General features: G+C 45.9%; 1 protein-coding gene across 4 annotated transcripts in view; it reads right to left on the bottom strand.

Annotated features, from left to right (window-relative positions):
- Positions 1–25,739, bottom strand: part of LOC138662470 (serine/arginine-rich splicing factor 4-like) — a 146,172-nt gene that overhangs the window by 108,589 nt on the left and 11,844 nt on the right. The window contains exons 3-4 of one of the 4 annotated variants that reach the window (XR_011318031.1): positions 21,021–24,936; positions 13,544–14,312 (exon numbers count right to left, since the gene is read on the bottom strand). The exons of 2 other annotated variants lie outside the window; for them this stretch is intronic. Coding sequence is in view for 1 of the 2 variants with exons in the window: in XM_069748149.1 (XP_069604250.1) it covers positions 13,708–14,312 (605 nt within the window). In the remaining variant the exon portion in view is untranslated. Of the gene's footprint in view, positions 1–13,543; positions 14,313–21,020; positions 24,937–25,739 lie in introns of those variants that run through there. One more of the 4 variants, XM_069748149.1, reaches the window with a different exon arrangement.

The raw sequence follows: 25,739 nt of genomic DNA, 5'->3' as shown, positions 1-25,739 counted from the left end.
TATCAGCGTACTCAGGACAAATTGGACAACAACTTTTGGAGTCCAATTTCTCTTGTTACCATTGGGAAAATAAAAATTTGAGGGGCTAAAAAACATTTTTGTGGGAAAAAATTATTTTTTATTTTCACGGCCCTGCGTTATAAACTGTAGTGAAACACTTGGGGGTTCAAAATTTTCACAACACATCTAGATAAGTTCCTTTGGGGGTCTAGTTTCCAATATGGGGTCACTTGTGGGGGGTTTCTACTGTTTAGGTACATTAGGGGCTCTGCAAATGCAATGTGACGCCTGCAGACCATTCCATCTAAGTCTGCATTCCAAATGGCGCTCCTTCCCTTCCGAGCTTTGCCATGCACGCAAACGGTGGTTCCCCCCCACATATGGGGTATCAGCGTACTCAGGACAAATTGGACAACAACTTTTGGGGTCCAATTTCTCCTGTTACCCTTGGGAAAATACAATACTGGGGGCTAAAAAATAATTGTTGAGAAAAAAAAAAGAATTTTTATTTTCACGGCTCTGCGTTATAAACTGTAGTGAAACACTTGGGAGTTCAAAGCTCTCACAACACATCTAGATAAGTTCTTTAGGGGGTCTACTTTCCAAAATGGTGTCACTTGTCAGGGGTTTCAATGTTTAGGCACATCAGTGGCTCTCCAAACTCAATATGGCGTCCCATCTCAATTCCAGTCAATATTGCATTGAAAAGTGAAATCACGTTCCTTCCCTTCCGAGCTCTGCCATGCGCCCAAACAGTGGTTTACCCACACATATGCAGTATCAGCGTACTCAGGACAAATTGCACAACTTTTGGGGTCCAATTACTTCTCTTACCCTTGGGAAAATAAAATATTGGTGCAGAATGATCATTTTTGTGAAAAAATATTTATTTTTACGGCTCTGCATTATAAACTTCTGTGAAGCATTTGGTTGGTCAAAGTGCTCACTACACATCTAGATAAGTTCCTTAGGGGGTTTACTTTCCAAAATGGTGTCACTTGTGGGGGGTTTCAATGTTTAAGCACATCAGTGGCTCTCCAAACGCAACATGGCGTCCCATCTCAATTCCAGCCAATTTTGCATTGAAAATGGCGCTCCTTCCCTGCTGAGCTCTGCCATGCTCCCAAACAGTGGTTTACCCCCACATATGAGGTATCGGCATATTCAGGACAAATTGTACAACAACTTTTGGGGTCCATTTTCTCCTGTTACCCTTGGTAAAATAAAACAAATTGGAGCTGAAGTAAATTTTTTGTGAAAAAAGTTAAATGTTCATTTTTTTAAACATTCCAAAAATTCATGTGAAACACCTGAAGGGTTAATAAACTTCTTGAATGCGGTTTTGAGCACCTTCAGGGGTGCAGTTTTTAGAATGGTGTCACACTTGGTTATTTTCTATCATATAGACCCCTCAAAATGACTTCAAATGTTATGTGGTCCTTAAAAAAAAGGTGTTGTAAAACTGAGAAATTGCTGGTGTACTTTTAACCCTTACAACTCCCTAACAAAAAAAAATTTGGTTCCAAAATTGTGCTGATGTAAAGTAGACATGTGGGAAATGTTACTTGGTAAATATTTTGTGTGTACAGTACAGACCAAAAGTTTGGACACACCTTCTCATTTTAAAGATTTTTCTGTATTTTCATGGCTATGAAAATTGTACATTCACACTGAAGGCATCAAAACTATGAATTAACACATGTGGAATTATATATTTAACAAAAAAAGTGCGAAACAACTGAAATTATGTATTATATTCTAGGTTCTTCAAAGTAGCCACCTTTTGCTTTGATGACTGCTTTGTACACACTTGGCATTCTCTTGATGAGCTTCAAGAGGTTGTCACCTGCAATGGTTTTCACTTCACAGGTGTGCCCTGTCAGGTTTAATAAGTGGGATTTCTTGCCTTATAAATGGGGTTGGGACCATCAGTTGTGTTGTGCAGAAGTCTGGTGGATACACAGCTGATAGTCCTACTGAATAGACTGTAAGAATTTGTATTATGGCAAGAAAAAAGCAGCTAAGTACAGAAAAACGAGTGGCCATCATTACTTTACGAAATGAAGGTCAGTCAGTCTGAAAAATTGGGAAAGCTTTGAAAGCGTCCCCAAGTGCAGTGGTAAAAACCATCAAGCGCTACAAAGAAACTGGCTCACATGAGGACCGCCCCGGGAAAGGAAGACCAAGAGTCACCTCTGCTTCTGAGAATAAGTTTATCCGAGTCATCAGCCTCAGAAATCGCAGGTTAACAGCAGCTCAGATTAGAGACCAGGTCAATGCCACACAGAGTTCTAACAGCAGACACATCTCTACAACAACTGTTAAGAGGAGACTTTGTGCAGCAGGTCTTCATGGTAAAATAGCTTCTAGGAAACCACTACTAAGGACAGGCAACAAGCAGAAGAAACTTGCTTGGGCTTAAGAACACAACGATTGGACATTAGACCAGTGGAAATCTGTGCTTTGGTCTGTGGAATCCAAAGTTGAGATCTTTGGTTCCAACCACCGTGTCTTTGTGTGACGCAGAAAGGTGAACAGATGGACTCTACATGCCTGGTTCCACCGAGAAGCATGGAAGAGGAGGTGTGATGATGTGGGGGTGCTTTGCTGGTGACACTGTTGGGGATTTATTCAAAATTGAAGGCATACTGAACCAGCATGGCTGCAACAGCATCTTGCAGCGGCATGCTATTCCATCCGGTTTGCGTTTAGTTGGACCAGCATTTATTTTTCAACAGGACAATGACCCCAAACACACCTCCAGGCTGTGTAAGGGCTATTTGACCAAGAAGGAGAGTGATGGGGTGCTACGCCAGATAACCTGGCCTCCACAGTCACCAGACCTGAACCCAATCGAGATGGTTTGGGGTGAGCTGGACCGCAGAGTGAAGGCAAAAGGGCCAACAAGTGCTAAGCATCTCTGGGAACTCCTTGAAGATTGTTGGAAGACCATTACCGGTGACTACCTCTTGAAGCTCTTTAAGAGAATGCCAAGAATGTGCAAAGCAGTCAACAAAGCTAAAGGTGGCCACTTTGAAGAACCTAGAATATAAGACATATTTTCAGTTGTTTCACACTTTTTTCTTAAGTATATAATTCCACATATGTTAATTCATAGTTTTTTTTGCCTTCAGTGTGAATGTGCAATTTTCAGACATGAAAATACAGAAAAATCTTTAAATGAGAAGGTGTGTCCAAACTTTAGGTCTGTACTGTATCTCTGTGATTTAAGGGCATAAAAATTCAAAGTTGGAAAATGTTTTAATTTTTCAAAATTTTCACCAAATTTCCGTTTTTTTCACAAATAAACGCAGGTAATGTCAAATAAATTTTACCACTATCATGAAGTACGATATGTCACGAGAAAACAATGTCAGAATTATCAGGATTCGTTGAAGCGTTCCAGAGTTATAACCTCATAATGGGACAGTGGTCAGAATTGTAAAAATTGGCACGGTCATTAACGTGCAAACCACCCTTGGGTCTTAAGGGGTTAAAGAAGTAATTGAGATGCTTACGTGACTGAGAATACCAAAAAGTGAAACAATTAAAAAAAAAACGTTGAAAACCATTGTTAAAAATAACATTTAAGACATTAACCCTTTAGGTGCTTCACAGGAATTAATGCAATGTGAAAGTAAAAAAAAAATGACCATTTTAGTTTTTCCCACAAAAATGTTGCTTTATCCACAATTTTTTCACAAGGGTAACAGGAGAACATGGAACATACAATTGTTGTGAAATTTCTCCCAAGTACACCGATAACTCATATGTGTTGGAAAACTACTGTTTAGGCGCATGACAAGACTCGGAAGGGATAAAGCACCATTTGACTTTTGGAGCACAAAATTGGAAGGAATGGATAGCAATGGATGCTATGTCGTATTTGCAGAGCCTGATGTGCCTAAACAGTGGAAACCTCCACTAGTGGCTCCATTTTTAAAACTACACCCCTCAAAGAATATATCTAGAGGTGTGGGGAGGATGTTGAACCCACAGGTGCGTTACAAAATTTTAGAACATTGAGCCGTGAAGTTGAAAAAAATAATTTTTTCCCCTAGTAATGTTGTTTTAGCCCAAAATGTTTTATTTTCACAAGGGTAACAGGCAAAAGGACCCCAAAACTTGTTGAGCAATATATACTGAGTACACCAATACCCCACAAGAGGTGGAGAACTACTCTTTGGGTGCACAGCAGGGCTCGGAGGGCACGCCATTTGAATTATGGAGCACAATTTTAGCTGGAATAGATTGTGGACCCCATTTTGCATTTGAAGAGCCCCTATGCCAAAACAGCAGAGCCTTCTACCCCCCCCCCCCCAAGTGACCTTATTTTGGAAACTACATTCCTCAACTAATTCATGTATGGACAGTATGAGAATCTAGGTCCCACAGGTGCTTCACAGAACTTTATATTATAAGGACGTGAAAATGAAAAATACATCTTTTCCACAAAAATGTAGCTTTAGCCCAGAATATTTCATTTTCATAAAAGAAGCAGGCATAATTGGCCCAGACAATTTTTTGTGCAATTTCTCCTGAGTACAACAATGCCCAATATGTTGGGGAAAAGTACTGTTTGTGCACACAGCAGGGCTTGTAATGGAGGAAGCGCTATTTGAATTTTGGCTGGAACAGATTCATAGATTGTAGATGCCATATTACTTTTGAAGTGTCCTTGACATGCCAAAACAACAGAAACCCCCACAAGTGTCGCAATTTTGTAAATTACACCTCTCAAGAGATTCATTTAGGGGAATAGTCAGCATTTTTCACTCTCAGGTGATTCACAGAATTGTATAACATTGGTATGAGTAAATGAAAAATTAACATTTTGTTTTCCCTAAACTGTTGCTTTGGCCCAAAGTTTATAATGTTCAAAAAGGTTAATAGGAGAAAACAAAAGGTATAATTTGTTACACAGTTTTTCCTGAGTATGGCAATACACCATGTGTAGTCGAAAACTACTTTGGTGGCACAGTGCAAAGCTCAGAAGTGAAGGAGAGCCATACTGCAGGGTAGATATAGCTGTTATGGTTTGCGGGTGCTATGTCACCTTGGTAGAGCCCCTGAGGTGACAGAACAGCAGAAACACCCATAAGTCACCCCACGTTACAAACTACAACCTTCATTGAATTCATCTATGGGTGCATTGAGCATGTTTACACCTCATGTGTGTTAGGGCTAGCGGAACGCACCAAATAATAAGACAGATAGAGTATGGTGCGTTCGCAGCCCGGGGTCCACCGTGCAGAGATGGAACCTGCTGCCAAGCAATGACAGACTATATGGTGGTACAAAGTAAATACACACACGGGTTAACCTCACCCTGTGTGAAGGAAGCGAACCCTGTTGCGTCACAGGGCCGCGGTACCGCACCAAGAGCGCAAGCAAGGAGTCTCAGAACTCAATCCCAAGGCACAGGATTTGAGTACATAGACCTCATGCGCTCGACACCGCTACTGGGGTGTCAGAGTGACAGCATTAGAAGCACGAGAGTGCATGCAGTGCCGCACTGGCGAACGCCACTAACCACCCAGGCTTGGGTCAGGAAAGCGCTGTGAAAGCACACGGCGCCGCACTGGCGGTCAAAGCAATAAGACACTGTATTGTGTGTTTACGTGCTGATGGCTAAGTCGGGCGCTAGATAGCAATCCTACATTCGCGACCAGTCAACAACACTAGGAATGGGATTGATTAGGAGCTTTCATCCATCGACATACATCCATCAACACACACACATTATCAAGTCTATACTAGCGCATGGCCGTGCGGTCATGCGCAGCTTATATAGTTGCAGCACGTTCAGGACCTTCCAATAAAGGACCAATGGGAAGCTGCTACCGAAGTTTTGCCCTTTCAGGACCTTCCTGGAGGACCAATGGGATGTGCTGCAGTACCTGAGCATGTGACCCTCGATCTCCAACGGGAGATCTTGCCCTGGGCATGCTCAGAAAGAGAAAAGCAGGACTTAGCCCCAAAAGCATCTGCTCGCCGCTGCCCAACACTGACTTCAATGGCAGAAGCAGGAAAAGCAGCAGTTACTCTTTGTACAGAGTGAGACTGAGCAAGACGCTGGGACTGACGTCTCCACTCAGCAGACTCTACTGCGGCTAGAGAAGAATGGGAGACTGCAGCGGAGATGGCTCGAGATTCCCCTTGTGCAGAAGCAGGAACTCGACACCTAACAATGTGCCTCCTAAAATGTTATACTATTGGGTGGTAAAAAAAATAATAATTAAATTTTTACCACAACAATGTTGTTTTATGTCCCATATTTTACATTTTCACATGGTAAAATGGGTAAAAATGGCACAAAAATTTGCCACACAATTTCTGCTGAATCTGTAAATACCTCATATGTGGCTGTACAGTACTACTTAGCCATACAGCGAGACTCGGGAGGGACAGAGCGCTATTTGAACAAATTTTCATATAATAATTTGTGGACTCCATATACAGAGCCCCTAAGTGCCAGAACAGCAGAATCCCCCCTGAACTGACCACATTTTGGAAATTACACTCCCCTGAAAATGTATCTATAGCTGTAGTGACAATTTTGACATCATGGGTGTTTGCCAGAAACAAGCAGCAGTGGATGTTATGGACGGAAAATTGTATATCTGCCAGTGCATTGACCAGTACGTTGTAGTGTTCATACATTGTACCCAGCTCCTGCTTCTGAAGGCACCCACCCATAAAGTAGATGGGCTCTCATCACCACAGAAATGCCAAACATGTGGGATTCGGGAGCTAAATGTGGTTTAGACACACTTTGGGGCTTAGAAGGGAGGGGGGTATTTAGATTTGGGAGAGCAGAATAAGCTGGATTTCTTTTGGGAGGCGATTAGCCAGAACGATTTTCCAGAGCCTTTGGGCTACCAGTAACGTGGAAGCCCCTTATATTTCCACTGACAAATGACGTATCTGAGTGGGGAGATGTTTTTGCTGAGCACTTATGTCGGGTTTCCATCTAAGGCGAGAGCATTGGATGCAATATGTTAACGACATTCGGCTCTAGCTCTGCTGCGAGTGGGAGCCTAGTGTCATGCTCTGTTGCCTGTTCCTCTCGCAGGTGAGAATCAGAGAACAGGTGCGGAGGAGACGGAGAAAGTAATTTCTCCATTCCTCCATTGCCAGCATCATCTCCCCTGCAAACAAAATGATTGGCTGTTGAAACTCTATCAGATGTTGTCAGGAGAGAGTTGGGAGGCCCTCCATACATATCAGATAGTCGTCCAGTCCTACCAAAATCACCGGGTTCAGCTGACTTTCATCTCATGTGTATGGGGACCTTAAATAATGAGAGACTGCACAAAAAGCTGACTCTTAAAGAAAGGTAACAAAAGACCTTTAAATAAAAACAAAACAGCTGACAACCAAGGAGGTGGAAACAGTCCTTGTGTAATGGTAACTGGCCCGGAGTGCCATCAAGACTGCTGCCCAAAAGGGGTTGTACAGCGAAGAGCATCACCTGTCTATGTGATAGATGATACCTTATAGCTCAGTGGGGAATAACCGGACCAGAGGGGAGTTGCGTGGTTAGACAGATGATGGCTTGGCGTGTATATTTTTTTTTAACCCCTTGTCATCAGCTGCCATTTTGCTGCATTCGAGGTGACCTCTAAGGCTACGTTCACATTTGCGTTGTGCGCCACTGCGTTGGCGACGCAACGCACAACGCAAATAAAAACGCACGCAAAAACGCTGCGTTTTGCGACGCGTCGTTTTTTGCCGAAATTCGGACGCAAGAAAAATGCAACTTGTTGCGTTTTCTGCGCCCGATGCTTGCGGCAAAAAAAACGCATGCGTCGCACAACGCATGTCCATGCGTCCCCCATGTTAAATATAGGGGCGCATGATGCATGCGTCGCCGCTGCGTCGCCCGACGCAAACAAGCACAACACAAATGTGAACGTAGCCTAAGAGGGAGAAGAACAAGATAAAAAAAAAAGCAGAGCATCGAATGGACCAGCAAAAACAAAAACTTGTCCTAAGAATGGCATCTTCCCCTTTCTTGAGATACAGGTCTAGGCAGGCAGCGTCTCCAACATGTGTAATGGTGCCCAAGTTTCACGATCCATGTACAAGTCGCAATTTCCAGACCGACTGTGGGTCAACTGAGCTGAAGTCAGGGGACTCATTGGCACATCTGGGGTTGCTGAATTTGGGTTAGGAGACCTGACCGGTAAGGGCATCACATACTGTGCAAGGAACAAAGTTTGATTAATCGCCTATTATACCTCTCAAAAGCCACAAAGGTAAGTATACAGTCCCCGACCTGTCAAGGGTAAAGAGGCCTAATATGCAGAATGGAGCGGACCGGCTTTTTTTAATGTGCAAGTGTAAGATATGATTTGGGAAATTGCATATGATGTAACGCATTCATATTTTAGGTAAGGTAATGCAGACAGGATGGGAAAAGAGAAATGCCCCATAGTTGCCCTATATACAACACACATGGCCTTCTCCAGGCATGGACCCCGTTTAACAGTGCTGGGAGTTGACCATGTGTGCTGCCCTAGAATGAAGAACCAGGACCTGAGTCTCTGCTTTAGGCCACGTTCAGTATTTGGAAGCCGTAACCAGGAGTGGGTGATAAATAAAGAAGTGGTGCATATGTTTCTATTATAATTTTCCTCTGATTGTTCCTCTCCTGGTTTTGGCTTACAAATACGGATATAAAATACTGACCAAATGCTTAATGTGTGAACGTGGCCTAAGGCTGAATTTAGAAGTCCATGAAATACGGTCCAATTAAAGACCATCATGTCCGGACCGGACACCGGTCTCCTGACTCAAAAAAATCAACAGCTTCATATATGCCTATATGACTGCGGAGTTTGGGTCAGGAGACCTGTGGCCGGTCCATCCATCCCTGTCCTTACTTGGACTGTATTTCACACACTTCTGAATTTGGCCTTAAGTGGGTTATAATTATCAGAAGATTAGAAGTTCCTAGTTAAAGATCACCATATACCCAATAACAACATTTTAAAACTGGGGAATTGTTATTTAGGCATTTCTCTTGGATTCAAGTGAAACCTATACTTCAAAATTCTTCTAGACATGAACTTACAACCTCACAGACATAGGAGACTCTAAGTTTGGGTCAGGAGTCAGTCTGGGCCATATACAGACCGTGAAATTCAGCCTTACTCAGACACGCCGCGCCGGCTCCAGGATTCCAGATGCATGATGGTGATTATGCGCGGTGTGGGTGAGTACTGTGTCCAGTTTTGGGCACCGGTGCTCAGAAAGGATATAATAGAACTAGAGCGAGTACAAAGGAGGGCAACAAAATTAATAAAGGGGATGGGGGAACTACAATACCCAGAGATTAGCACAATTATTATTTAGTCTAGAAAAAGACGACTGAGGGGCGATCTAATAACCATGTATAAGTATATAAGGGGACAATACAAATATCTCGCTGAGGATCTGTTTATACCAAGGAAGGTGACGGGCACAAGGGGGCATTCTCTGCATCTGGAGGATTGAAGGTTTTTCCACCAACATAGAAGAGGATTCTTTACTGTTAGGGCAGTGAGAATCTGGAATTGCTTGCCTGAGGAGGTGGTGATGGCGAACTCAGTCGAGGGGTTCAAGAGAGGCCTGGATGTCGTCCTGGAGCAGAACAATATTGTATCTTACAATTATTAGGTTCTGTAGAAGGACGTAGATCTGGGGATTTATTCTAATGGAATATAGGCTGAACTGGATGGACAAATGTCTTTTTTTGGCCTTGTTATGTTACTATGTTACCTACAAATCCTTACCTGGAACAGAAGAACTGACCGGCGTTGGCTCAGAGGGTTCGTCCTCCTGCTGATCTTGCATTATTGCGGCTGAACAGCTTTGCAGTAACCTTTCTATACGTAATTCAATGGACTCCTCCGCGGCGTTGATGGAACAGGTCGTGTCGGAATCTTTCCCGTTGCTAGTACTGTGGCAGGTTTCCGCCTTGTCTATGCACGGATTTGGTGACGGACTGGAGTAGCACTGCCCACTGTCGGCACTGGACTTCTGTTCCTCCTGACATACAATACCAGCGTCCTCAGATAATGGTCCGCTGTCTGATCTGTGCCGGGAAGCCGCATTAAGCGGAATCTGCAAATCTTCATTCCATAAATCAGTGTCTAAACTGAATGGATTCGCCGAAGGACAAGGCACCTCTGAAGATGGGCACTGCCCAGCGGACACTTCTGGAGGGTCCTGCCAGGGCTACTAACTTTGCACCGATTTCTGGGCACCGGGGATGGACTTCTGGGCCCAAAGATCTAACTCTCTTAGCACATGGAGAGGGATCTTGTGAATCAGATGCTTTTCCTTCATCTGCAAGGATTTCTGCCATTTCTCTTGCAGCCAGGCTTCACCTCTCACCAGTGCTGCTGCCCGCACCTTGCCAAGCAATTCCTCCAGGACAGCAGACATGGTGCAATGTGCACACATTAGTGCAGGTAAAGGTACCGTCACACTAGACGATATCGCTAGCGATCCGTGACGTTGCAGCGTCCTCGCTAGCGATATCGTCCAGTGTGACAGGCAGCAGCGATCAGGCCCCTGCTGTGCTGTCGCTGGTCGGGGAAGAAAGTCCAGAACTTTATTTGGTCGCTGGACTCCCCGCAGACATCGCTGAATCGGCGTGTGTGACACCGATTCAGCGATGTCTTCACTGGTAACCAGGGTAAACATCGGGTAACTAAGCGCAGGGCCGCGCTTAGTAACCCGATGTTTACCCTGGTTACCATCCTAAAAGTAAAAAAAACAAACACTACATACTTACCTTCCGCTGTCTGTCCTCCAGCGCTGTGCTCTGCACTCCTCCTGTACTGGCTGTGAGCGTCGGTCAGCCGGAAAGCAGAGCGGTGACGTCACCGCTCTGCTTTCCGGCCGCTGTGCTCACACAGCCAGTGCAGGAGGAGTGCAGAGCACAGCGCTGGAGGACAGACAGCGGTAGGTAAGTATGTAGTGTTTGTTTTTTTTACTTTTAGGATGGTAACCAGGGTAAACATTGGGTTACTAAGCGCGGCCCTGCGCTTAGTTACCCGATGTTTACCCTGGTTACCGGCATCGTTGGTCGCTGGAGAGCTGTCTGTGTGACAGCTCTCCAGCGACCCGGATCGTTGTCGGTATCGCTGCAGCGTCGCTAAGTGTGACGGTACCTTAAGACACCTCCTCATCTTCTCTTATCTCCCAGCATGCTCCAGTAAACCTGTAACCACTACAAGCTGGGAGGAAGGAATCAACAATGGAGGAAGGAATCAACAATGCAGAAACCTGCAGCGCCAGCATAGACTGAGGGGGACTGATTGCAGAGGCTCTTGTATGGCAAAAGTCAGAGCCTGCACCCTGCCTGTGTCCTACTGTGGTGAAATGTTGTGTAGGGGATGATATGAAGAATTTATCATTAGGTGTCACATCAGAGCCAAAACAAATAAATACAGTGTGTCTGTAAAGTCATGGTGCACTTTTGACCAGTCACTGGAAATCAACAAAGGACAATAGAAATGTGAAATCTGCTCCAAGTAAAAGAAAAACTCTCCCAGTTTCACACATATTCAGTGCAGTTCAATGTGGGCTCCATTTGTTGCCCTACACACATCCAGGGCCAGCGTTAGGGGCAGGCAGACCAGGCAGCTGCCTAGGGCCCCCGCTCCCCCAGCTAGCGGCACGTCACGCAGCCATGGGGCCTCCTGCTGCCAGCGCCGACTCCTCCGCATTAAACTATACCGACGTTTACCGGTACAGTTCAAAGCAATGATGGAGGAGAGAGCGTCAGCTGACGCTCCCTCTCCCATCATTCCCCGCTCTGCCTGACACTGCGGGTTAAAAAAAACAAAAAAAACAAAACAAAAAAAAAAACCAGTACATACTCACATTCTGATGTCTGTCACGTCCCCCGCTGTCAGCTTCCCTGCACTGACTGTCGGCGCGCCGGCACATCACCGCTGTGCTCTGCTTTGCGGCCGGCGCTGACACAGTCAGTGCAGGGAAGCTGACGGCGGGGGACGTGACAGACATCAGAATGTGAGTATGTACTGTTTTTTTTTTTTTTAACTTTTACAATGGTAACCAGGGTAAATATCGGGCTACTAAGCGCGGCCCTGCACTTAGTAACCCGATGTTTACCCGGGGACTTCGGCATCGTTGAAGACAGTTTCAACGATGCCGAAGTCTTTCCCCTGATCGTTGGTCGCTGGAGAGCTGTCTGTGTGACAGCTCCCCAGCGACCACACAACGACTTACCAACGATCACGGCCAGGTCGTATCGCTGGTCGTGATCGTTGGTAAGTCGTTTAGTGTAACGGTACCTTAAGAAAAGGGTGATCCTGATACTAGGATCTAGGCGTTTTGTTCCCTCAGTGGGCAATGACAAGGGCCTTGAAAAGACCCTGCTCATGGGCATAACTCTGCACGCAAAAGGTTAATATATCCAAAAGTGACTGCATTTGATGTAAGGTAACCTTATGAGTAGTGCAAAAATTGTCAATGAAGGGTTGAAATGTATTCATTTTTTTCCCGATGGCAGGTGAAAAACCATGGATTTAGTATCTACTTTGATTCGCAAGATAAATTATAAAAGATGCAGGGTCTTCACTTTTACCATGGGACAGGGGAATACCTTCAAAGTCTTGAAGGTCTATAAAAGATATAATATGCAAATTGCCTCTTCTTAGAAAAAGAGGACTTTATAGCGCCACCTGTTGGAAGAAGCGATCCTACAAGTCACAATCAACCCTTTAACGAGTCGTGCAATATGACTTAGGATAAAAGCCAAACCAGTATCTCAATTCGCAGACAAGCCAGAGATGGTATGTCACTCTCCATAAGGAGAAATGCTACCCCTTAGACCCCAGTCCAGAGCCTCTCACCTAGCCAAGTTAGTTCTCATGCTTCGCACTGATGAGGGCCAACAGCCCGAAATACCGTGTCTGCGAATTGAGATACTGATTTGGCTTTTATCCCAAGTCATATTGCACGACTCGTTAAAGAGTTGATTGTGACTTGTTGGATTGCTACTTCCAACAGGTGGCGCTATAGAGTTGAAGTCCTCTTTTTCTCAGAAGGGGCAATTTGCATATTATATTTCCCAGAGGAGCATTGCACGGCGAATAAGCCTCCTTACCTTGACAAGCCAGAAATGGTATGTCACTCTCCTTAAGGAGAAACAATACCTCTAAAATATATAAACATTCTCCTGATGCAGCTGGGGCCACAAAAAGAAAATAAGCCAAATAGGATACACTCATGTATCTGGTTTTATATCGCACTAACCACTTCAAAAAAGAGCTGAAGAGCTTGAGGTAGTGGCACGATATGGACCAGCCCATGGGAAGGAAAGAATCATGATATAAATGGTCTTCAAGAAACAGCCTAGAAGTCCGGACGAACTTGGAGTAGTTGAAGGAGGGTTCAATGTCAGACTTAGCCAAAAGTGCACCAGGTCTGACCTTCCTGACTAGGGCAACTAGCTTGTCAAAAAAACACAACACTGATGCATCCTCAGGCGAAATGACATCAATACACAGGACACGTTGACTTTTGATGGATTATTTGGCCACGGCCTTTATTCAAAATTCACATACAGAACTTTTAAAACTTATAACCAAACCGCAGCTTAGCCAAAGCTTAAGCCCGTTTACCATTTCCAAAAACCTCACGTCCATTCAGTTCCCTGAATGACTTACCCAATGGCCACCTTGCCTAACCAACAGTAGGCAAGAGTGGCCCTGCCCCAGCAAGGGCCAATTCCACCATTGCCTTTAAGTTGAGATTGAAAATGTCAGTGCCTATCTCCGAAAGATGCACCCAATCATTCTGAAAAAGGCCTGGCACGCTACCTTCCAAGTCAACATGCCTAAAAGAAAGACTGCCGATAGACGGCATAAACTTGCTCATGGACCTATTTATTCTCTTACGAATTTTCTCACAAAATTTTAAGCTCTCGGATTTCAACCAAAGCAATCTTGGCACTATTTCAGAAAATATTAAAATAGTATTAGGAAACATGTTTCTTAACTCTAAAAAATTTTGCTTCATCAAAAATATTAAATCAACAGTTGCACGTTTTCCGATATCGTTTCCTCCAAGATGAATGATGATCACGTCTGGGGATGGAAACTTGCTGTACATCAAAGCCACCTGGTCCATGAGGCTGCTCCATTTCTGTTCTCTGATACCAAACCAAAAAATCCTGACCAAATCAGCGGACATGGACAGGTTTAAACCATAACAGCGCTGCCTTGCTCTCCACTCAGCCCAGTGAATGAATGAATGGCCTAGTATCCACACTGTGAGACCTGAGAAAACTACAAACAAAAGTTAGATCCACATTATTTACGAATATAAAATTTGTAAGATGTCAAGCCCCATCTCCCTAACTTTTTAATAAACGTTTGTCCTAAAACAATCCTGGCCACCTCTGTCGCAGCTCCAGTTCGGAAGGAATGGGTAGAGAAATGTCTCTCATCCAAACTTAGCCTAGATAAACACTTCTTCAGTATGCTCCGAAATTGGAACTACGTCAAAGGCTTGCCAGAACGATGAATTTATTCATCCCGGTAGGCGTATACCAATATACTTTTTGCATAAGCAAACTGGAAAAATTAAAACGTCAGAAGAATACATTAATTTACAACTAGTGCCCTTACCTTCCTGGTCTGTTTTAGGTTTGGCTATGTACAAAACTAACGACCCATCTGCAATAGAAATTTGGTCGACAGCTAAACCTTCACACCTTTTGCCCTCTTGGCAACAGTTCGCCAGTTTGAAGGGCTCCAAAAAACATTAGGAATGCAGCAGTAAAAAACAATAAAGACTCAAAACTATCAAAACAACACATATTGGATACTATACATAACTCCTTCAGTATACCCGAAGAGATAGGGCACCTACCATCCCGTACCGAATGATTCTTCTTATAGCCCTTCCTTATCGGTTTAACAATAAAATAGGAGTTCAATGGTTTTTGACCCCAAACTTTCAAAAAAAAAAAAAAAAAAAAGGAAATACCATCTAGATTCCTGGAGACTGTAGAATAAGCAAAACCTCTGTCAAACAAAAATAACAAAAACATTAAGGCTATGTGCGCACGGTGCGGATTTGCTGCGGATCTGCAGCGGATTTTACTGAGCAGAAACGCTGCAGATCCGCACTGTGGTGTACAGTACAATGTTAGTTAATGGGGAAAAAAAAAATGTGCAGACGGTGCGGAAAAATCAGTGCGGAATTGCTGCAGATTTCAAAGAAGTGCATGTCACTTCTTTTGTGCGGATCTGAAGCGTTTCTGCACCCCTCCATGTTAAAAATCCGCAGTGGCAAAATCCGCAGCAATTCCGCATAAAAACCACAAAAAAATCCACATAAAAACCGCGGCAAATCCGCAGCTGCGGATTCTGCCAGGAGGTGCGGATTTTGTGCAGAAAATGCTGCACCTCTTTTCTTACATGTGCACATAGCCTAACACTGACTATTCTGAGCTTGAACTCGCGTCTAAGGGTATGTGCACACAATCAGGAATGGCTCAGTATTTGCTCAGGAATTGACACCGGATGTAATCTGAACCAAATCTGCATCTGAGGTCACTGGAAGACCACCGTTTTTTGCATGCGTTTTTGATGCATTTTTTTTAATTGCATGCGTTTTTTTTGTCACTTGAAATAAAGCTAACTGAAAGTTGGCTTCTGGGAAGGAAAAAACAATGATATCCTGTTTGCAGATATATTGGGGTATGTGCACATGGTCAGTAAACGCAGAGGGTTGGATGCTGCGTACATCCACAGCGTCCAACCTGCAGTGTCCAGCTGTTACAGCATGGTGGATGGGATTTCAAGAAATCCCATCTTCACTATGTGTGCACCGATGGCTCACCCGCAGACATACATGCGGTGCGTCTTTCCAGACCGCAGCATGTCAATTTATGTAGCTGCGTAAATTACCCACTTTCAATAGATGCGGCAAAACCGCATTATCTTTTTAGTCACAGGAGTATTTAGTGTGGGAATGCAGCATACTACGCATGTGTACTAATTTAAATAATGGTGAATCTTGTGACACAGCCTGAAGTACATGACACAGGAAGTAGAGGAAAGCAGAGAGAGAGGTACCCTCCTTTTTTAGTAAATAAAAAGAAAAAGAAGTAGTGTGGGGTCCCCCTATATGTGTCAACCAGCCTGAGTAAAGCAGACAACTGGGACTGGTATTTCAGGCTGGTAAGGATCCAATATTCATGAACCTTACCAGCCTGATAATACCAGGCCGCAGCACAGTGGCGTAACTACAAAGTTATGGGCCCCGATGCGACCTTTCAAATGGGGCCCCCCACCATGCCAAAATATTTTCCACCCAAATTCACATTTTCCCCTATTCATTTTGAACACTATAGCTTTATTGCAAAGTTGTATAGTGTGACCTCAGCTGCATAACTATCCAGTGCCCCATCCTGGCATATATTTGTCCCCTGTACTGCCATTGTTATGTAATATATAAAAGAAAATGAACCATTATACTCATCAGGGGCTAACATAGAAGTCATGGGGATCCATATAAAAAGTATAATGCACCCCCATAATCCTCCTTATAGTATAATACACTCCCCATAGTCCCCCATGTAGTATTGTACACTCCTCAGTCCTCCATATAGTATAATACACTCCTCCGTATATTAAAATACACTCCTCATAGTGCTCCATATAGCATAATACACTGCTCAGTCCTCCATATAGTATAATACACCCCTCATAGTCCTCCATATAGTATAATAACACTCCTCAGTCCTCCATTTAGTATTATACACTCCCCATAGACCTCCATATATTAAAATACACTGCTCAGTCCTCCATATAGTATAATACACTCCTCATAGTGCTCCATATAGTATAATGCACCGCCATCGTCATCCATGTCGTTCAATTCACTTCCTATAGTATGATGCACCCTAGTTCTTCATATAGTATAATATATTCCCCATAGTCCTCGATTCAGTATAATGCAGCCCACATATAGTATAATACAGCCACCCCACAGTATACTGCAGCCCTGCCATACAATACAATGTAACCCCCATAGAATATAATGCAGCCCCCCTCAGTGTAATGCAGCCCCTCCATACAGGGGCAGTGAGAAAGACACGAGCAAATGGTGACTAGGGGCAGGGGAGAAGGACACACGGGGCTAGGGAAGACAGGCACAAGGGTAACATAGGGGGGCTAGGGAGCAAGTAAGACAGGCACAAGGGGACACATGGGGGCTAGGAGGCAGGGGAGAAGGTTACAAGGGGACTAGTGGGCAAGGGAGACTGACACAAGGGGACAAGGGAGACTGGCACAAGGGGACACACAGGGACTAGTTGGCCTGGGAGACTGACAAGGGGACACACGGGGACTAGTGGACAAGGCAGACTGACACAAGGGACACACAGGGACTAATGGGCAAGGGAGACTGGCACACGGGGACAAGGGACACAAGCATAAGGGGACAAGGGAGACAGGCGCAAGGGGACACACGGACTAGTGGGCAAGGGACACTGACACAAGGCTACACACGGGGACAAGGGATACAAGCACAAAGGGACTCATAGGGACTAGGAGGAAGGGGAGAAGGGCACAATGGGATACACGGGGACTAGGGTTCAAGGGAGACAGGCACAAGAGGACACAAGGGAACTCCGAGGTCAGAGTAGATAGGGACGCAAGGGCTGCAAGGGGACAGAGGAAGACGGGGGTGGGGGGTATACTTGGGAGGAGGGAAGGGGGCTCAGGGATTACAAGGACAGGGTAGATGAACACATGGTGAAAAAGGGGACATGGGAGACATGAGAGCAGGGCAGATGAGTCACACGGGGACAAGGGGCAGGGAATGCATGGGGGGGGTGCAGGAGGACTTAGGGCATTGGAGACCAGGGGAGGAGGAACAAGGTGTGTACGGGGGCCCGGAGGAGCACAATGATCTACACCTGGGGACCTACTAGGACATGGGGCACGGGAAAGCGGGGAGGAAACGGGGCTGGTGTCACAGGGGGCCGAGACGGTGACACACGGGCAGCAGACATACCTCACTTCCGCCGGTCCCGTACACCTCCATGTTCATCCCCGGATCCTCCACATGGCTGAGCCGCTGCGGCATCCCCCTCCTGGGCGGCTTGGTCCACGTGCCCCCCACTAGCTCCGGAGCCGCCTGTTCCCGGTCCCAGCAGCCGCCACAGGCTTTGCCAATATGGCGGCCACCATCACCTGTGCAGATGCTGCACTGCCTGGGCCCCGCACACAGCGGGTGCGCGATGAAGTGATGTCATCACGCACCCACAGTGGCAGAGGGGAATGATGGGAGAGGGAGCATCAGCTGACACTCTCTCCTCCATCATTGCCTTGAACTGTACCGGCATCATAGACGCCGGTATAGTTCACTGCGGTGGCTGCGACGGGGAAAGTCGGGTGCCTCTGACCTGTCAGGCCCCTAACTTGCCAGACCTAGATACGCCTCGGACTGTTGACATGCGGGAGGGATCTCCTGCACTGCAACATGGTGTCGGGTGCCTCTGACCTGCTGGGCCCCTGACCTGCCGGGCCCAGTCGCAGTGGCGACCGCTGCGACCGTGCTAGTTACGCCACTGCCGCAGCAGTCTGCTTACCTTGGAGGGTTAGCAAAATAGTGGGACCGCCTCCACCAAATTTCACAGTGGGTGCAAGACACTGTGGCTTGTACGCCTCTCCAGGTCTCCGTCTAATCATTACACGACAAGGTGTTGATCTGGGGATGCTTCAGCAAGGCTGGAATTGGGCAGGTTAATCTTTGCGAAACACGCATGAATCAAGCAGCATACAAGGTTATCCTGTAAAAACAGTTAATTACTTCTGCTCATGCAATGTTCCCCAACTCTGAGGACTGGTTTTTCCAGCAGGACAATGCGCCATGCCACACAGCTAGGTCAATCAAGGTGTGCATGAAGGACCACCACATCAAATCCACGTCATGGCCAGCCCTATCTTCAGACCTGAACCCCATTGAAAATGTAATCAAGAGGAAGATGGATAGTCACAAGCCATCAAACAAAGAACTGCTTGAATTTTTGTACCAGGAGTGGCATAAGGTCACCCAAAAGCAGTGTGAGACTGGTGGAAAGCATGCCAAGACGCATGAAAACGGTGATTAAAAGTCATGGTTATTCCACAAAATATTGATTTCTAAACTCTTCCCGAGTTAAAACATTAGTATTGTCGTTTCTAAATGATTATGAACTTGTTTTCTTTGCATTATTTGTGGTCAGAAAGTACTGTTTCTTTTTTGTTATTTTGACCATTTCTCATTTTCTGAAAATAAATACAAAATTGATTGCTTGGAACTTCGGAGACATGTTGTCAGTATATATTAAGAAAAAAGGAGCGCACTCAGCTATCTTAGGTTGGTGCTGGCTGTACTTGGGAAAAACCCAACAACAAGTCCAATATAGAAAAATCAGCCGCACTCTTATGGTATATCTTTGCAAAAATGTGATGTATTTATTCACATGTGTTGAGACAAAATTTTCATATATATATACACACACAGCAGGGAGTATAAACGAAGTAGTAACGTTTCGACCCTGCCTCGGGTCTTTCTCAAACTGCGTTTTCTAGATAGTGTGAAAAATAAGAAGTGTGGTCCCTTTAAGGGCTCCTATTGTTGTGGTGTCAGGTCTTCCTGCTTCTGTGGGCGCCCACAGAAGCAGGAAGACCTGACACCACAACAATAGGAGCCCTTAAAGGGACCACACTTCTTATTTTTCACACTATCTAGAAAACGCAGTTTGAGAAAGACCCGAGGCAGGGTCGAAACGTTACTACTTCGTTTATACTCCCTGCTGTGTGTGTATATATATGAAAATTTTGTCTCAACACATGTGAATAAATACATCACATTTTTGCAAAGATATACCATAAGAGTGCGGCTGATTTTTCTATATTGGACATGTTGTCAGTAGTTTAAAGAATAAAAGAGCAATTTACATGTTACTAAAAAAAAAAAATCCTATAAAGAGAAAAATCAGGCAAACTTACAATTTTGCAGTGGTCTCTTAATTTTTGCCAGAGCAAAAATTGCCAGTGCAACTGCTATATACTGTATATAAAAGTTTTCATCTTGGGTCTCACCCAAGTCCCTGAGTTGGGGGGAGGAAGAGGAGCTGAAGTGGTCCACTGTCCAGCGGCGGTGGTAAAGAGGAGAGGTTGGCTCCCTGGACTTGATGAGCATTCTCTGATGCTGGTACAGGCAGGCCAGCGTCAAACACAGATGGAGGCACCCTTGAGCACCGCGGCGATGGACTTTTCAAATCTCTCACTTGGCCCTGTGAGCGCATGTGCGGTCTCCTTGACCACGCTGACAGGGGCAGCAGCAGCTGCAGGTCTCCACCACAAAGTGGGCCGCCGGCCCTTTAAATCTTCTGTGTGAAGGCCCTGTGTGCGCGCGCTATCTAGTTGCACGCGCTGACAAAGGCCGCCGTTGCCCACGTCAGCGCGTGCAACTACATAGCACGTGCAAATAGGGCCTTCAAACAGAAGATTTAAAGGGCCGGCGGCCCACTTTGTGGTGGAGACCTGCCGGCCCACCGGGTATCTGCCTGCCTTGGCAGATGCCCAATCCGGACCTGGTCTACAACTATCCCTCGTCCTTGTCCAGCCTTGCTAAAAATTTCTTACACGCTGGCAGCAATAAACTCATTGTTGCATATTTTATTTTTAATAGCTGTCAGACAAGTGATAATAGGGGGAGACTGTACAGACTAGTGCTTCCTTGTAACAATCCTCTCCCGCCCCTTTAAGACCAGATGCTATGGGAGTAATTGAAGACCCATATTCTCTCTGCTCATCTCCCAGGCCATCGTCCAGGTGCTTCCATAATTTTGCTACCCCTGAGGCCCTGGAGGATACACTGGCTGAGCATGTAGTGTTAAATGGAGATTGGAGTAAATCCCTTAGTGAGCCTAGCACCTGTTGCAATTTGGGTAACGTGTGAGGTGCATGCAGATTGAGGCTCATACTCACCACCTTCAAGTGTCCTGAGCTTGGTCCTGCCTGAAGACCTCTCCCTCGGCTGGTCCTTCAACTGGAAGCCCTAAGATCAGCAACGGCCATGTCCGGCCGGTGGTCAACTGGGGCAAGCCTTGTCCTTTCTTATGTGGGGCGTTGGATCCACCCTATGTTCTCGCCGTCTGCCGGAGCTCCTTTAGCCGTGTAGAGAAGGAGTATAAAACGTTTGTACTGGGATCCAGTGCACATGCCCACGCCCCAGGAGGATGTAAACGCAGTTTCTGGCGCTTTACCAGTGACGTCCTCTCTCAGCGCTTCCGGCTCCAAGCTTATTCGATATCCAGCGCTCGGTCTGGCAACATCGTCCTACGAATCCCTCAGGCAGCGCTGCAAGCAGGCGAGTGCTCCTTCATCTCCCAGCTTCTGACACAGCTCCTCCAAGACAGCCTCCATAACGACCAGGTACGGCATCTGGGCAGCACCTCCTAGCAGCGATGAGGAATGACAAATCCCCTTCATCGCTGCCTTCTTATCCCCCTCAGCCCTCTTCTATTTACAAATAGTATGCCCTATCAACAACCATCGCTGGGGTAGAGGTGGATAAATATCACCCAGCGACGTGCTACTGACAGGTTAAGACCCCTAACCAATCCTTTATCTCCAAAATACCGAGAAAGCTTGGCGGGAGAACTGTTCTCCCGCCAGGCTTAACCCCTTAGTAGGAGGGTTATACCATGGTCTGGCAATGCCATACCTAACTCTCCTAATGGTCTGGGTTATGCCATTATATACACACACGTAATGGTCGGGAAGGACTTCCCGACCGATGTAGTATATATACCTCATGTTATTCATGCAATCATCATGACTAAGGCCTCTTTCACACTTCCGTCGGTACGGGTCCGTCGCAATGCGTCGGGCCGACATACCGACGGACTTTGTGAAATTACTGCATGACGTGGGTAGTGGATGCAGTTTTTCGACGCATCCGCTGCCCATTCTGCAGACCGGGGAGGAGGAAGCGGAGTTTCAGCCGCGCATGCGCGGTCGAAAATGGTGGATGCGACACAAAAAAAAGTTACATTGAACTTTTTTTGTGAAGACGGTCCGCCAAAACACGACGGATCCGTTGCACGACGGACACAACGTGTGGCCATCTGTCGCTAATACAAGTCTATGGGCAAAAAACGCATCCTGCAAGCACATTTGCAGGATCCGTTTTTTGCCCAAAACAACGGATTGCAAAAAATGCTAGTGTGAAAGTAGCCTAAGCGCAAACTGATTGCATGATGGCGCCTGCTGTTTCTCTCACAGCAGTACACATGGAGTAGTCTTCTCGGGGGTGGCGACGCCCTCCCGCAACTATGATCGCTGTCATTAGCTATTCAATTCTGAACAGCCAATTCTAGCGTTTCTCTGTGCTTCAGGCAATCCTATTTCCTGAAACACTGATGACCAACCTACGATCTGTGCTTTAAGAGCCCTGATCAAAGGCTGGAGCCTAGCAATGCTGAAATCACCATGGACCGCACTAATTGGTGTCATTGATCGCACCAACCAGAGTGCAGACGCGATGTGACCCCCACGATGACCACCCTGTACTTCCTCATTCAAGCTGCAAATTTGCACAGGACGGTCACTGTGTTGGTCTGCGCTCCTTGCTTGGTCTTGTGGTGCCACAAAGCTTGTGCCATCAATCTCCTTGCTGCTGTTGAAAAATAGAAGAATTCCTGATCCTTCCTAATCCACCCCAATCCCTCTCTCCCCCTTTTTGCTCCTCTCTCCCCCCACCTACAGCTGAGCACTAATCAGTACTTGTTGCTCGATTTTTGGCAGTTTTTCTCTTTCGTGCCCCTTGCAACCGCCAGGCGCTGATCAGTGATGCACATCACTGATCAACATCCATGCTTGCTATTTTCTATGCATTTTTGTGTCCCGGTCTATTTTTTCGCTCCCCTGTGTGTGTGCGTTATGCAGCTGCCGAGCGCTGATCATTGACACAAATCACTGGCCCACACTCCTGCTTGTTGTTTTCCATTCCCCCCCCCTATTTTTTATACATTCTTTTCTTTTTCTGCTCTTGTAAATAAAAAAAACATCAAGTCCTCAAAATACATACCCGAATAAAATTTGGTACAAACACCTCATACATGAAAGAAATGTTGCCCCAAACCAGATATTCAATGTGAGGAGACAGATGATCCCACCTTTTTTTTTTTTATTCCCCTCCTCCAGTGATACCGAACCGCGCGGCAGGCGCCCCAGTACAGAAAACTAACCAGCGTCCAACGTAACCGTCTCCATATGGACCTCACCTCCTGAAAATTATGAGCCACAGATTCACGATTTTGTAGGGCAATCAGGAATCCAAGTTGACATCACTGACCTCACAGAAATTAACTTTTTCAAAGTCTTTTTCTCTGAGGATTATGTAAACCTCAACAAGTTTTCAGAGGTGTACGTTCCCCAAAAGGACATCTACGTGGATGAGTCCTTAATACATTTCAAGGGGAGGCTCAAATTCTGGCAGTACCTGACCAGTAACAAGGCCAGGTACAGAATTTAGCTCTACAAACTGTGTGAGTACCTCAGGGTACACCCACAAGTTTAGGGTTTATGAAGGCAAGGACACCTGAATTCAATCCCCTGAACATCCCCCTGTCCCGAGAGTGAGTGGAAAAATTGTGTGGGATTTAGTGCACCCACTGCTGGATCAAGGTCATCACACCTATGTACATAACTTTTATACCAGCATCCCACTCTTCAAGTCCCTCTCTGTGCGAGCTACCGCAGCCTGCAGTACTGTCCACAAAAATCAGAGAGGCCTCAATAGGACATGACAGTAGTTTAGATGTTTAACTTAACCTTCTCACCAACTAACCCCCTTTCTTCAAACTCTTTTTCCAAGTACCTGTTGCGGTGACCATTGTTAAATAAAAACTTTACACTGAAATTGGATTAAATGGCCACAGCAGCCTTTTATTAACATTTAACAAAACAATTTAACAATAAAGTCCAAAAAAGGGGGGTGTGGTCCTCGTAGCCCCATACGCCTAATCGTAAGTATCCAACAGCCCACCGTGGCCCCAGGTCAAGTCTTACCCCCAGCCGCTAAGCACCAGCTCGGGGGCAGATGATATCCAACCTGTCCGAACCACTAAACAATTGACGGGTCCCTTGATTAACCCTTCCATAGGATTGAACAGACCCCGTCCAACCGAAATTCCTTAGGGGAGTCCAGGACATCATGAGACCCCCTCATGGTGGATTGGGCTACCAATCCACCAACTTCGAGGACCTTCCCCCCACGCCACCAACATGAATGTTTTGACCACTTAAACATTCTTGTCCCCCCACAGTCTTAAAGCTGTCTCGATGCCTTCCTGAATGGCCAAGCACCACATATCCGTGCCCACTGCATTCAAATGTACGCCGTCCGCTCTCCAATAATCTCCCTCGCCGGATTCCAGATCCACATGCCTAACTACCACCGCGCCATTCCTTCCCATAAAACGAGAAACTGCTCTATTTAACTTAATCCTCGCTTTATTCACCCCCGCCACTGAATTTGCACCACACCAGACCTTCCTCATGATAATATCAGACCAAACTACCACCACTTTAGGAAACATCGCCCACAACCTCAGCATGTCAAACTTGATATCTCTTATCAACTCTCTGCAAGGCCTCTTAGCTAGATCATTCCCTCCTAAATGTATAACAACTATGTCAGGAACCCGATCCAAACGAACGAAATGATGAAATTCGGGCAAAAACTGACCCCAAACCATCCCTATTTTACCAATCCACCGTAACGTTGTCGATTCCTGCGGAAAGCCCAATTGTCGCCCCGACGGGCACACCGCTGCCCTCAGTGCTGCCCAGAAGACGAACGAGTGTCCCATAATCCAAATTAACCGTTGATGATGGTCTGAAACAGAAAAAGGAGGGAAGACAACTCAAATCAGGTTTGGACGGACATAAGACCTGAATCTCTCAGATTCCCAGCGTCCAATTATCTTTATCACATCCTCCTGTAAACCCAACCTAGCAGCTTCTGTTGCTGCCCCAATCCTGAAAGAATGGCCATTATATTCAGTGGCTGGTAAACCCCCCTCCTTCAAACAACGTCTGAAAAACGCTATAAATTGAACCCTGGACAAAAAAGAACCATCAGCATGGACCAACAACGGTTCACTTAATGACCCCCCGCGCATCATAACATTTTTTAAATAATACACCGGACATAAGGGGGAACCACGAACAATACCACCTTACACCCTCTACCACTCACGTCTGTTTTTGAGGAGCGAAGGAACACCTCTATCATAGTTATTAAAGGGAACCTGTCACCCCGTTTTTTCAGATTGAGCTATAAGTACTGTTAAATAGGGCCTGCGCTGTGCGTTACTATAGTGTATGTGGTGTACCCTGATTCCCCATGTATGCTGAGAAATACATTACCAAAGTCGCCGTTTTCGCCTGTCAATCAGGCTGGTCTGGTCAGGTGGGCGTGTTCACAGCGCTCTTTTCTTCTCCAGCTTTCCGTTGGTGGCGTAGTGGTGTGCGCATGTCCAAGGTCCGAATTCCCTGCGCCCACGTGAAGACACAGCGCGCGATCTGCGCTGTTATCCCTTGCATCGGTGGGGGTGGCCATCTTCCTGGGGTCGCGCGTGCGCAGATGGAGTGCTCTGCTGCACGGGGCTTCAGGAAAATGGCCGCGGGATGCCGCGC

The sequence above is a fragment of the Ranitomeya imitator genome, chromosome 2 (assembly GCF_032444005.1).
Source record: "Ranitomeya imitator isolate aRanImi1 chromosome 2, aRanImi1.pri, whole genome shotgun sequence".
Taxonomy (NCBI): Eukaryota; Metazoa; Chordata; class Amphibia; order Anura; family Dendrobatidae; genus Ranitomeya; species Ranitomeya imitator.
Note: the sequence above shows the minus strand (reverse complement) of the source record. Positions and strands in the feature narration are given on the sequence as shown.